Genomic DNA, 14,165 nt, shown 5'->3' with positions numbered 1-14,165 from the left:
GTCATCATCCAGAGTAGATAGTGTAACAGTGTGGGCTCTTTAGTTGGTGGCTAATGTCCAGAGCTGGTTGCACAAAACCTCTTAAAGTGGCCCACAGTGAGGTAAGCCTTACAGGCATTATAACAGTTAGTTTCCCTCCACTCATGTTCCTCTTTTTGTTTCTACAGTTAAATGTGTGAGCTTCTCTGTGTAGAATGAGTGTGTGCAGTTTGTTTTTACATTCATCTGCTGGAAATAGAAAGTTTCTCTGTGCTCAGTGAAAATCACTGTTTTGGAAGCAGATCCTGGTGAGTGTAGGAAGTAAACAGACACTGAACATGGACTAAACAGTGGAAGTATTGATAGATTCTACAATTTTTAAAGAAGATGAAGGACTAGATGTCAATTTAAGGATTTTAGTCTAGTAATAAGAGAAACCATATGGGACACACATGTCTTTACACACATCTGGACATTTTAAACTGCTGAAAAGTAAAAACAATAATTTTGTGAACTACTGTCCTGCAGTCAGTAATAATGAGGGATATAGCTTTTGGAGACCTGGAGACCCCAACTTACTTATGCATGATTCTAATAAAAGGCATTTTGTTACTTTTCTTCTTCCCACTGAAGCTGTTTGAGGAGTCTTGACAAGACTAAAGACTAATGATGTATTCACACCAAATGTCATGCTGACAATATTTTAACTTGTATCACAAAGTTTTATGAATGTACAGAGAGGAGAAAGGACAAAGAACCAGAGTATCTGGTGAGTGCAACACGCACGCACGCACGCACGCACGCACGCACGCACGCACGCACGCACGCACGCACGCACGCACACTTCTATCTAGCTTACAGCTACTGTGCAGTAATATATTTTGGCTATATTTTGGAGAGTAAACAACTCTTTCTGCACTTTGTTCGTATTTTAACATTGTTTTATCGTTGTTTTACTGACATGTCATTGACTCAACACTGACTGATGGGGTAGCATACTTTGTGACCTCAAAGATGGTGAAAAGAGATCCAAAGGTAGGAAAGAGTCCAGCATAAGGCAGCACTCAGACTTCTATTAATCTGGTGGTTGCAGGAGCTGAACACTAACACTATCTGCTCAACACCTCCAGTGCACATTACCACAGTGGATCCAACAGCAGTGGATCCAACAGCAGTGGATCCAACAGCAGTGGATCCAACAGCTTGGGCAGAGACTTATTCAGTGGACATTAGGAATTATATATGTGATAAACCAAAGAACAGGACAACTTCCAATTTAAAAAGGCAGGAGATCACCACAATGATATATATATATGCTGAGGGGGACATTTCATGGAAATCCAACCAGTCTTCCTTCATTCACAACGTGTAAAAAATGAGATGTCTATCTTAAATTGAACTATGTGTTTGATCTAAAGCTAAAGTCTTTGTGCAACCAGTCCTGTACCGCCTATAAGCACTGATAAACTATCATATTTCAAACTAATAAGATAAGTGTGTGAGCAGTTGTTCTTAATGACCTGAATCCATTTTCTCTTGCTGTGGATGAAAAGCACACTTCCAAACTCGTGCACAATCTCCACCCTCATTTGAATGTATTAATATGCAGAAGCAGTTAGTCTGTAGACTAATGGTGTGGCAGGCTGCTGTCATTGTGGACACAGACAGCAGCTTTGTTCTAAAGAAGCTCTCTATGAAGTTACTCCTGTTTGATATCTCCCTTCAGCTTCCTCTTGATTCGAGAGTAGGGGCTGAGTGCATCGTCCATGATGAAGTCGTACAGCACCTTCACCCACGATGAGTACTGAGGCAGGTCATCGTAATATTCTGCTGCTATTTTCTTCACCTGGAGACCAAGAGGACAAAGACACATTAACACTGATGAATGTTGCCTTTACTGTTTACACTGTCTATCACTGCTTTCATGTTGGAAACTGATATTTTCGAACTTTTACTTTTGCTTCCACAGAAGTTGAACTGTGGGGCTGGCTGCTGCTGATAAGATAAACTGTGAGCTTTATCAGTTCAAGCACGTCATAAAGAAATCTTACTAACTATATTGCTACTTAAACAGCTGATAAACCTGCCATGTCAAGTCATTTCAGTCACGTGTATAGAAAATGATTCTGAAGACACAGTGACTGACTGTATCACACACTCTTAGTCAAGCTGCCAAGGGACAATAACACTTTCAATAATAAATCAATAATGGATTATATTGGTTAAGGTTTAAGGAAATGTTTTTCTTGGCCCTTTGACCTGCAGTATCAGATTGAGCCTTTTTTTTACAGCTCTGCCTCACACTCACACACTGCAGGGTTTTCAGCTCTACTTGTATATACAGTCATTTATGTTTTATAGTCCATCTTACTTTTACTGCTGCAGACACACAAATAACACAAGGTCCAAACACTTTTTAGACATGATGCGTAGATTATATTCAGTATTCTATTGAATATAATCTATGTAACTGAACCAACTCTTTTCTAATCTATGTACAGTACCAGTCACAAATGTCCCTGTTAGCTTCAATGAGAATGTGACTGGTACTGCAGGTGAGAGTATTTACCATGCTAACTAGACATGCATGATATATCACTGGTTAATGTGTTATTGGCTTGTAAGCATGAAAATAAAATGATTGTTCTAATAATGTTTCAGCTGATCATTATATCTAATAATACAGAGACAAGAGATTCAAATGGACTTCAGATATTTTAACCTGCCCACTGCTACAAGTGCTACATATTACATTTAAAACCTAAAGTAAGGTTTACAATGACTACATGTATTCTTTAGTGTAGGAATGGTGCAGGCTCTAAACACTGGTGTTGAATATTTATACTTACTGTCAGCTTCACATGTTTGCATTTGTAAGACTAATATTATCAGTTATTATATCAGTATCAGTCACATCAAACTAATAATTGTGAGATATCGTTATTGGCGCTGAAATACCATATCGGTGCATCTCTAACGCAACCTTTAATATTAATAATATAGCACGTGAACATTTGAAAATTCTAACCATTATATTATTAATAACATAGAACAGAAGCTGGGAAGAACTGTATTCTATTTAGATAAACTCAATGACCTGTGCTGAACGTGTCACACTGCTGCTGTTTTCTGAACTCATACATTTTCATTATTTATTTATAACTCTTTGCACTTCCTGCTTAGATGCTGAACTGCATGTTGCTTTGCTGCTACTCAGCTGCTAGTCTGTGTGATGGCAAAGCTGAGTCTGATCTAATAGTCAGAGTACCTTTACAGACCTGATACCCATTTATCAAAAGAACCTGACTATAAGAACAAAGTATTGTTCACAACTCTTTACAACATTATCTATAAATGTTTCAAAATCACTAAAGATCATGTTACACTATTACTTTTGCACCTATTATGTGAAATCTTCACCTAATTATCTTATAATCTTTAAATAACTAAAGTTTAAAACTGAGTTATTCTCACAAGTAGTTTTTGTGTTTCTTGTCTGGTTCTAACAACCTTTGTCACAGAGTGATGATAAACTACAAGCACACTGATTATTTCAGCAGCTGATAGTGTGCTGTGATTAAAGTTTGGCCTGTGTACGTGTAGCTGGACTAACCATGGGCAGCCTGCGTCCTGGGATGCTGGGGAAGTCATGGTGCTCGTTGTGGTAGCCCACGTTGAAGGTGAGCAGGTTGAGGGAGCCGTAGTAGGAGTACGTCTCATGGCCCTTGAGGAACATGTAGTGCTCGGCAATGAAGTGGCCAGAAATGGGGTGTAGGCCCATCCCCAGCATGGAGCCGGCCAGCATGTAGACCACAGGCTTCGCCCCCCAAAACCAGTAGAGCAGGACGTCAAAGGTGAGCTGGACGGCTACGTTGGTGAGCTCCAGCTGACTGATGGGTTTGGGGTTGATGCAGAGAGGCCTGATGGCGTAGAACAGCGGCTGCAGAATAATCCAGATGAATTTGCGGAAGCGTGTGCAGAAGAACCAGCCTTCAAACTCGGTGGGGATGTCTACATCTACACCGTCTCCACCCAGGTAGCGGTGATGGTCCAGGTGATAGCGTTTGAAGGAGGCTGAGTAAGGCAGACCGATGGGCAGGTTGGCAAACATGGCAAAGTAGCGGTTCCACATGGCTTTGTTGTTTCCAAAGGCTGTGTTGTGGGAGACCTCGTGAATAGCTAGGGTCATTGAGTGATTGATACAGCTACCAAAGGCATAAGTCCAGAATAAAACCCATTTCCAGTCCAAGTCTTTGACCAGGTAGAAAGCTAAAAACTGTATAGTCACCATCATGCACACAATCCATTTGAGCCTGTGGTCAGGACCCATCAACGACTTGATTTCTGGGTATTTTGCTGGAAGAGAAAAACGAGAGAATCAAGTTAACTTTGTGTCTGATTATCATGAGCAAACATTTCAATGAAGGAATTCAGCTCATGTTTCCATTCAAATACTTCTCTAAAAGATCATCAGAGACACGTTTGGTATATCTGCATTATTTGGATTAAGAGAAGAAGAAGCAGATAGGGCACAAATGTGACCCAGTCAACTACTGACTGGTACCTTGTGAAATGTATTCTACAATTGCAGCAGTCTCTGATAAGTCAGCTGCAAAAAGAGATCACGTACAGTAAATGTCAAGGAAAAGTACACAAGTACCCTGCAGTACCACATTTAGATGTACAAACACTTCAGGCAATATACGGTTATACTTCACCACACTATACTATACTTGACTATAAACATTAATATGGGGAGCAGGAAAGTGACCTAAACAAACATGTCACCAGTCACCATCAACTGGAGCGTTGAGTTTTACAAACAACAATTAAAGAGGACAATCAGAAGGAGGTCAAGGTTAGATTTCAGATAGCATCATTTCATGATCTAGCATGTTTTCTAGCTGTCCTATTATATCCACATTACTGATGATTATTTATCAAAGGTCTCATTGTGTAAGTACTATGTGAAAGCTCCAGTACTCATCTCTACAATACTGTCCCCGTTTTGGTATAAAAGGTATTTGGTCAAAAATATTTGATATATATAATTGATTTTGTCCACATCATAATTAGTGGTGCTATTCTTAAATAAAAACAGGTCAACACAACAAGATGTGGAGATGTTTGGAGTCGTTGGTTCACTGATTCACTTCTAAATACTGCAGGAAGGAACTGTGCCAACTTAAGCTGCTCGATCACCAGACTCTACAGTCCACTGACATTCTTCAAATTCAGCTGTTTTTTTTCTTCTTTTTTTTTTTATAAGTGTCAGTTTGAATGTTTTCACTGATTGGTGACAGAAAACAGAAGGAAGGGCTGTGTCCTACAGGAAAACACTGTAGAAGCTGTTTTTAATGTTTTAATGTACTTCACCTGAGCACTGTAAAAAGCAGCATTGTACCTCATGAGAGCGCTGAAGATAGCAGTGTTCTGACATGTAGAATGACATAAAAACAGCACTTTCATGTAAATCAAGTGAAAATAGAAGCAAATTATGGTACTTACATTTCCATATTCCAGGCCAACATAACATTAACATGTTTGTAGGAACTAACCACACTGAGTTGCTAACAGAGAGGGTGACCTGGTGCATATGAAGAATGTTTTTGTCTGTTTGATTATTCATTCCTTTACAATGAAGACTCATTTCTGTGAAAGATGAAGTTATTTCTACATGGTCAATGCTGTGATTGCATTTTTATTCATTTACATGTTGTTTTTAAGATATAAAGTGAAGTAAAAAAGGATGTATGATGTAGTAAATAGATTTTAGTAGAAAATACCTAAAATACCTGGTATAAGTAGTAGAAGTACCCGTGTGCCACCTTCTGTGACCTCATTATGTCAGCATTTCAGATTAGCTGCAAGTCTAATCTTGCATCATAAGCAGCTGTCTTTTATTGATTTTTAAATATCTTCCCATGGCTCTGTTTCATTTGACTATGTTAATATGGTTGAAATCATCAACTGAAACTCATGCCAATGGATGTTTTGATTGCATATAAATAAGGAACAGTGTAATCTTAGTATTGGACAGTCCGAACAGTTAGCTCTAGTTAAAGCATAAACATCAGAGTGAGATGTTAGATGAGGGGCTGTAGACAGCAGGCTGCATTTTCTACAAACAGCACAGCCCTAACAGGTAGACATCTTTAACCTTGCTGGGCAGTCAAGTGGAATAACAGCCGCTGCATGCCAGCACACTTTAACTACATGTGACAAAACCAAACAACCTGTTCCTACACGTTTAAATACAGAGAGGATCTTTGTTTGTTCATGTAATTGGAGGCAAGACTTACTGCTTTTATATCAGAGTGGTTAACATGTCATTAGGTCACCCATGTTTTACTTCCTCCCCATTTCAAGACAATGACCGTTGCAATGTCCTGTTCACATGTACCAGTCAGACTGTGTGTTTGCTTAATGACTCAAGTCTTCTCGGAAGCAGACCTGACTCAGCTGCTGGTAGGAAGCAGTATACTGTATCAGAGCATATCTTGGCTGTGCATAGACTCAGATGGAGACCTTGCTTTTATACAGTCAATCAGGCAGAAACAGAACCACCCAGGCTACACCAGATTAAACAGGACTGACTCATGTTCAAGAATGTTTAATGTCTAAGACAAAGACTGCATTTAAACAGAGGTCCTGTCACAGCTAGCACCTGTGCTAGCTGTGGTTTGCAGTGCAAACAGCCAGGTGATGATAAGGCAAATGATGTGTTTAACAGCTCGCTGAGTACAGCACCTTTCTGACCTTTACACTAGACCATAGTTCATCTATCATTTCAATTAAGACGAAGGAGGGAGAGGGGGAGCAAGGAAGGTGCATTTTGAAGCACCTTCATCAAAAGTTAACTGCTGAACTTCTTTCTAACTGCCAATCATTGACACCCGTTAAGAACCAGTATGACACACACACTTGAATGGAACAAAACCTGAAAACTCTAAAGCTCATGTATGCTGCCAATAAGTGTAAGTGAAAGTAAAGCAGCACTGCTTCACCTGTATTTCCAGTAATAAGATGTGTAGAAACACATAGAAATAGAAGATGTTCTACCTGCTGTACATACAGGGACTACTGAGTCTGTTATTCTTCACTAACTATACATATACTGTCATTGAATATAGTTACTTATTTATTATTTGGTTTTTAATGATACTGGATTCCATGCTTTGGTTGACTTAGTTCCAATAAAAGGCCAAGTATAATAAAATAAACCATCATGGTGTAGATTCCATGATAAAAACCGGCTCAATCTTTTCTAATTCATTCAATTTTAAGAAATGAAAAAAGTAAAGATGCAGAAATACAAGTCCCAGCAAGAACCACATCCCCACGGCCCCACCTTTACAAGACTGAGCTGGTCCTCAGTGGGAGAGGCCTAAGGCATGTGAGTAAAAACAAGACCTCAATATGCCTCTGAGTCCACAAACTGCAGGACCACAGACACACAGGAGCTCAGAACTCCTACACAAACAGGAATTATACACTGAGGTTAGTAAAAACACCTGATGTTCATGGTGTTGACTTTGTATTGTCTTTCAAGTCAACCATTTACAACTACTGCTGGTATGTTTCCATACGAAAGTAAAAGCTTTACTTACTTAGTAGTACGGTTTAGACCTGCTCTATGTGTAAAGTGCCTTGAGATGACTTTTGTTGTGATTTGGCGCTATATAAATAAAGATTGATTGATTGATTGATTGATTGATTGATTGACTTATAGCTATGTATGGAGTTGTCTTGGCTTTTAACATGAATATAAAACTGTAGTGCCATAGAAATGATAGACAATTAAAAGCTGATAGCTTAATAAGAGCCATCACATAACTGTGTGATTCATTATACAATAGTTGCTAGTTGCAGTCCTACAAATGAGGATGTATCATAGAGATAACTCCTCATTTCTACTAAATCAATCAGCTGTTCCTCTTCATGACACACTTTCAATGTGAGCTACAGGAAGTAAACACAAACACAACTCTTTTCCCCCTCGACTTTTCCCCCCTATGACTTTGATTTCATTCTTCTCTAACAGGAAGAGGACTGGGAGTTTCTTCCAGATGAAGTCGACTTCTCTACTCTCATACAAAAATAAAGATGATTATTATTATGTTAAAGACTAGTATAAAGGCCCACAGTCAGCTAGAGTCAGATCCTAAATCTATTGCCCCATTTTTTATTTCTTCAGTCATGAGTCACTATTGAATTGAGAATGGATTCTGAATATAATAGTGAAGCTCTAAGCGAGATTAGATTGAATCATTAGTTTCACAAAGGTTCCCAGCCGTAACAAATGAACTAGCTCCTCATATTTAATGAGAGATTATGAATCAAATATTTGTTATTTTGTTGCCAATTTACAGTGTGGACATAATTCTAAAGGTTTGGAAGATTCAAACCCAGTTTCCTACTCTTCCGATATGTGTGCTCTCATTGTGGACAGGCGGTAGCAGCAGTCAGTAGTGTGGCCTTGCACCAGAGTCTGCTGATACTGCTGCTGCATTCCACATGTAGTCAAATGAATAATTCAACCCAGGAGACCGGCCTGCTGTCAATAAGTATCTTTGTCCACGGCTCTGTTCTCAGCACAATGGCAGCACTTTGTGTTGACCAATTAACTTGAGTGTGAACATACATGAGAGTTACACAGGCTGCACACACAATGTATCCATCATTTATCATCCAGAACTAAGTCCTGCTCAGAAGACCACCTGTTTTTCATAAAAAGGCTCTGTGGCCTGTTGTGTTTGCTGCAATTAACAGGAGCAACTGACAGGATTTCATCACACAGTCACCAGTCACACTGCGAGTGTCTCAACCATCCAATGTCCAACCTTTTATATTCTTATTTTATGTTCACACAGCATTACATAATAGTAGCTTATAGTGAGCCAGTGTGACTGCTGTCTGCCAGGTACGTCAGGTTTACCACAGAGGGAATGGAACCTCTAAACTGACTTTGTATTGTACTCTCAATTAGAAATGAAAGGTTTTTGTACCAGGCGGCCACCGGTAGCTTCCAGTAATACTTGACACTGACAAAAAAAAAAGTGACACTTTTGTTTGAATCACCATTTTTGGTATGTTGTTCAATCTCAATAGTTATGGTAAACTTAAGCAAACATCACAGATATTTGTTATAACAACACATGTGCAGCATGGCAGCAAATCTTTCTTACTGTCATGGAGACAGAATAGCTGTGTTTTAAGAGGACTTGTTGGGCTCATTTTCAGCTCTAGAGTAGCTTTGCATAATTAACAGTTCAAAAACCTCCTTATGTATCTTATTCTGGAACTTGATGCAGCCTATCAGGACACACTATGTCTCATTAAGCCCCCCTCTAATGAGACCACTCTGTTCTGATTTGTCAGCTATCAGAGTTAAAATAACAGCTGGGACTAATGATTATTATCTGACACATCTGCCTCCTTTAACATCAACATTTATTTTATTTTTTTGCATGACTCCTCTCAGTTATTTTCTCCACTTAATCATTTGGTCTACATTAAGGCTGAACTTTACTTTAAAAAAATATATATTTTAACTGATATTGCAATTGTGATATGTTCAGTGATACTAGAGGGAATGATAATTTCTACATTGTTATTCTAATTTTCATTGAAAAACTATTAAAATGATCATAGTGTGATTTTTTAAATAGATCTGTATCAAACAAAGATGTTCTTTTAAATCTGTAGAATATGATGTGCAGGCCAGGACATCTGTGCAAGCATGTCAGTACTTCAATAAAATAGTATTTTCACACACAAATTACAAAAAAATGTACCTCCTGTGAATTTGAAAGTTGAAGTAGGCCATATTGCAATTTTGATAAAGCTTCAATTGTTGCCCTAGTCTACAAAACATCGATATACAGTAAACTTTGTAATGAAAGACAAAGAGAAGCAGAAGATTCTCATACTTTGAGAGTCATACTTTAACACAATTATTAAAGTAGTTGACAATCATTGAATGGATTCATTTGTATTGGTGCAATACTGAAGTAGTGGAGAAAGCAGGCCCATATACAAACTGTACATAATGTGTCTAAAATACTGTCGGTTTGGGTTGAAATACACTTTACTCATTTGCTGAGTGTGTTTTTTTACACTGTTTGTTGAGAATATGTACATTGCTAAGCTTGCTATGTTAATATACACAGGTTTACTTACAGATGTTTTTTATAGCTTTAATATGAATTAAAGACTGTGGTCATTTTCTGCTGATGGCTTCATTTAACGCTGGTCACTACGGAAGCCGACATATTTAACTCATGACTGCTGACTGTGTTGTGTGTAAGGTCTGAACCGTTAGAGTTAGTCGTTAAAGTGTATGTCCTGTGTAACGTTAGCTCAGTAAGCAGTTATGTCATGTCAGGGAGTGGCGTCATGATCACTGAGGCTACAACATTACATAGCTAACATTTATGTTACATTAAGCTAACTAGTGTCAACTAACTTAGCTTGTAAAGTAAATGTATGTGTAATATGATGGCTGTCAGCCATTAAGGACTTTTCACTAATCAACCTAACCATCAGTTAGCTAACACTTTATGCAAATGTATCGGTCGTAGAACCGTTAGCTTCAATTAGCAAACCAAGTCAGCTGTATCAGTAGGTTTATATAAATGCACAATAACACGCCTAACAGTAACCAAGCTAGTCACTCAGCTAAGTTAACACAGTTACATCTAAGTTAACATGACTAGAAGTTTATCCATAACGTGCTAACGGATAAGCTAGCTCACCTAGGATCTCTTTCCTCCTGTCTGCGTGAGGCTGATCTGTGTAGACCCACTCGTAGTCCTCACGTGCGACCCGGTTCCCCATCTCTTAAGTTATTGTTTTAAACAGGTTTGTTGGACAAACAAGTATCAAAAAAAACCCAGAGGCGTTAAAAAAAACGTCGTAGATTGTTCCCCCTTCTTCTCTTCGGTCTATCGACCCGCCTGACTGACCTGGCTGAACATCAGTGAGCTGAGCTGTGCCTGCTCTCTGAGCTCCTCCTCCTGAGGCCTGCCACTCAACTCTTTCATTTTTACAATGAGCCTCAGATCAAACTCTCTTTGTATGTTGTTCCTACTGCATACTGATTTTCATCCTATATTTTCTGTCGCAGTTACAACCTACCACTGATCCACGCAAGGTCCAATTTACCAGAATAAGAGCTTTATTGAAGTTCTGCTTTTTAATTAATACATTCTGTTTTAACTTCTTGTTTTGTTCTGTATCATCCTCAGAAACCTAAAAACTTCTTAACTTGTAGTGGAAATATCACAATGAAGATGAAGTACAGTGTGTGTTTGTCTCTCAGCTATGATGGTGTAACTAGGCCAAGACATTTTTATAAACTCGAAATGAAAACGTTTCTAGTGTTAAATGAATGCATGTCATTGCTGTGAGGTTTTTTGAAAAACTGCGAATCCAAAATCCACCACCCAGCTATCACATTTCTCAAAAATCCTGTGAAATGTATCTTGTATTGAGTGGCTGGTAAAATATGAAAATTACAACCATTTGGCCAGTGGACAAAAAAATATAGTTACACCCTGTTTCTTCTCATATGTTCACTGTTTTAAATTGTATTTGCTGTACATTTTATTTCCCTGCATGGTGGCCTGATGATGTTATAATACTCTTGGAGAAATACTAAATCTCTGTATTAAATTTGCATTAAAGTAGGCCCTATGGGTTCACAATTTTTCACATCTGGCTTAACATGACAGTCAGGTGCTTAAACAAACACTGTCCAGAACACAAAGAGATAATTTTATGCTAAATAGATTGTAAATGTGTAAGATATCTATTTGATATGACTAACTCAGACTGATGAAGACTCATATAAACTTCACATCTACTTTTAAATGGCTGTGTGGACACACTGTGGATTTAGTCCTCCATCACTTCTATTGAAAACACATTTAAAGGAGATCATTTAATAGTCAGTATGAACAGGAGGAATGATTACAGAGAGGAAAAACCTCTTTAATGTTCATATGGACACCTGACTGCTGGTTTAGAATACATCTGAAAAAAATGTCAATCCATTAAATGTGTTTCCTGTTTTTAAAACGTGAATCTGCAATCTAACTCACCATATAGCAACAGAATGAAAATTCCTCCTCAGGCTATACATTCACAAATAGTAGTTACAGGCAAGAATATTTAACTGCTGCAGCTAGGTACGCTTACATCATTTCCTTTTTAGGAATGTAGGAATTCAACTTATTTCCTAGTGTAAACCTAAAATGTACAATTTCAATTCTTAACCCTCCTGTTGTCCTCGAGGCAAGGAAGGAAGAGAGGGAGGGAGGAAGGAAGGAAGGAAGGGAGGGAGGGAGGAAGGAAGGATGGGAGGAAGGAAGGATGGAAGGGAGGAAGAAGGAAGGAAAGAAGGAAGGAAGGGACAAAGGAAGGTAGGAAGGAAAGAAATAAGAAAGGAAGGGAGGAAGAAGTAAGGAAAGTAGGGAGGAAGGAAGAAGGGAGGAAAGGAGAGAGGAAGGAAGGAGGGAAGGAAGGAAAGAAGGAAGGGAGGGAGGAAGAAGGAAGGAAAGGAGGGAGGAAGGAAGAAGGGAGGAAAGGAGGGAGGAAGGAAGGAAGGAAAGAAGGAAGGGAGGGAGGAAGGAAGGATGGAAGGGAGGAAGAAGGAAGGAAAGAAGGAAGGAAGGGAGGAAGGAAGGAAGGAAGGAAGGAAGGAAGGAAGGAAGGAAGGAAGGAAGGAAGGAAGGAAGGAAGGAAGGAAGGAAGGAAGGAAGAAGGAAAGAAGGAAGGAAGGGACGAAGGAAGGTAGGAAGGAAGGAAAGAAGAAAGGAAGGGAGGAAGAAGGAAGGAAAGGAGGGAGGAAGGAAGAAGGGAGGAAAGGAGGGAGGAAGGAAGGAGGGAAGGAAGGAAGGGAAGGAAGGAAAGAAGGAAGGGAGGAAGGTAGGGGGAGGAAAGAAAGAGAGAAGGAGGGAGGGAGGAAGGAAGGAAAGAAAGAGAGAAGGAGGGAGGAAGGAAGGACAGACGGAAGGAAGGAAGGAAGGAAGGAAGGAAGGAAGGAAAGAAGGAAGGAAGGGAGGAAGGAAGGAAGGACGGAAGGAAGGGAGGAAAGGAGGAAAGAAGGAACAGTCAAAACAAACGGGGTCAATTTGACCCGGGAGGACGACAGGAGGGTTAAACATAATTTCTAAATGCATATCAAAAGAGACAGTGACACTAATGTACATGTTTTGACACTGCAGCTGCAACAGTGTCAGTCACGAGTCCCCATAGCCTTCTGAGAGAGTGATACACAGCAGCCTGAGAATGATTCCTGACAACAACACCAGAGCTGTACGTTGTAACAAAGGAGTACTGTCCCTTCAAATAAGGCCCAGAGGGATCTCATCAAGCCTTACTGGCACAAATAAGAGAGTGTAAGCATGTGGAAAGAAAACACAATTACTGTCTGAGGAATTCACATAATTTTCACCCCTCTTGAAATAACGTCCTGTGGTGTTGAAGAGGTCCCACAAGATGTTGGTTGGTAGGTTCATTTGATATAACAATACAATAGACAGATGATGCAGCTGTGACATACGTCATTATATTTAATTGACGTTGCTTTAAAATGAAGGCCCTGAAGAAATGATGTCATATTTTGATAAATGCCTGTAGCGCCAACTCCTCTCTCCTCGTGTCTCTCCCTTGTCTCCTCTGCTCTCATCTCAGGTGGGAGGGATTGTGACACGAGGAGAGGAGGCAAGGAAAGGTTAAAGGCTAAACAAGGATGTACAAACTTGAGAAATGAGCAGAGGTGTGTCTCATCCATCATCACTTATCCTGAAACACTAGATGTATGATGTGGAATGTTCTGCTATGTGACCTGAACTTGGAATGCAGATAATGTTGGAATGTAAATAATGTTGTTGATTTTCTATGTGCTTCTCTCTCTCTCTCTCTCTCAGCTATTATTTGTTTACAGCTAACTTTAGCACACACAAACACAGGATGGTGAATGTGGTGAACATTAGACCTGCTTTGCATCAGCATGTTAGCAGCCTCACACAGCTGCTAGTTTGAGTTAATGTGTCTCTCACAAGTCCACCAACTCTAAGGTCTAAAAGGGCCAATTGTCTATTGAAATGACATAAACTGATACAAACATGTAGAAATGGAGGTGGTAACAGGTGTAAAAATGCAGAAGTATGTGGATAAGT

The 14,165-nt window shown here is 39.4% G+C and overlaps 1 protein-coding gene across 1 annotated transcript; it reads right to left on the bottom strand.

The window, feature by feature from the left end:
* Positions 1–954: 954 nt before the first annotated feature.
* degs1 (delta(4)-desaturase, sphingolipid 1) lies at positions 955–10,936 on the bottom strand. The gene is made up of 3 exons (XM_062430360.1): positions 10,737–10,936; positions 3,593–4,335; positions 955–1,825 (listed from the first exon to the last, which is right to left on the bottom strand). The coding sequence occupies exons 1-3, from the start codon at positions 10,816–10,818 to the stop codon at positions 1,679–1,681; spliced, it is 972 nt and encodes a 323-aa protein (XP_062286344.1). The 5' UTR covers positions 10,819–10,936; the 3' UTR covers positions 955–1,678.
* Between the last annotated feature and the right edge of the window lie 3,229 nt (positions 10,937–14,165).

Source organism: Scomber scombrus, chromosome 12 (assembly GCF_963691925.1).
Source record: "Scomber scombrus chromosome 12, fScoSco1.1, whole genome shotgun sequence".
NCBI classification, from domain to species: domain Eukaryota; kingdom Metazoa; phylum Chordata; class Actinopteri; order Scombriformes; family Scombridae; genus Scomber; species Scomber scombrus.
This window is presented reverse-complemented; position numbering and strand designations above follow the sequence as displayed.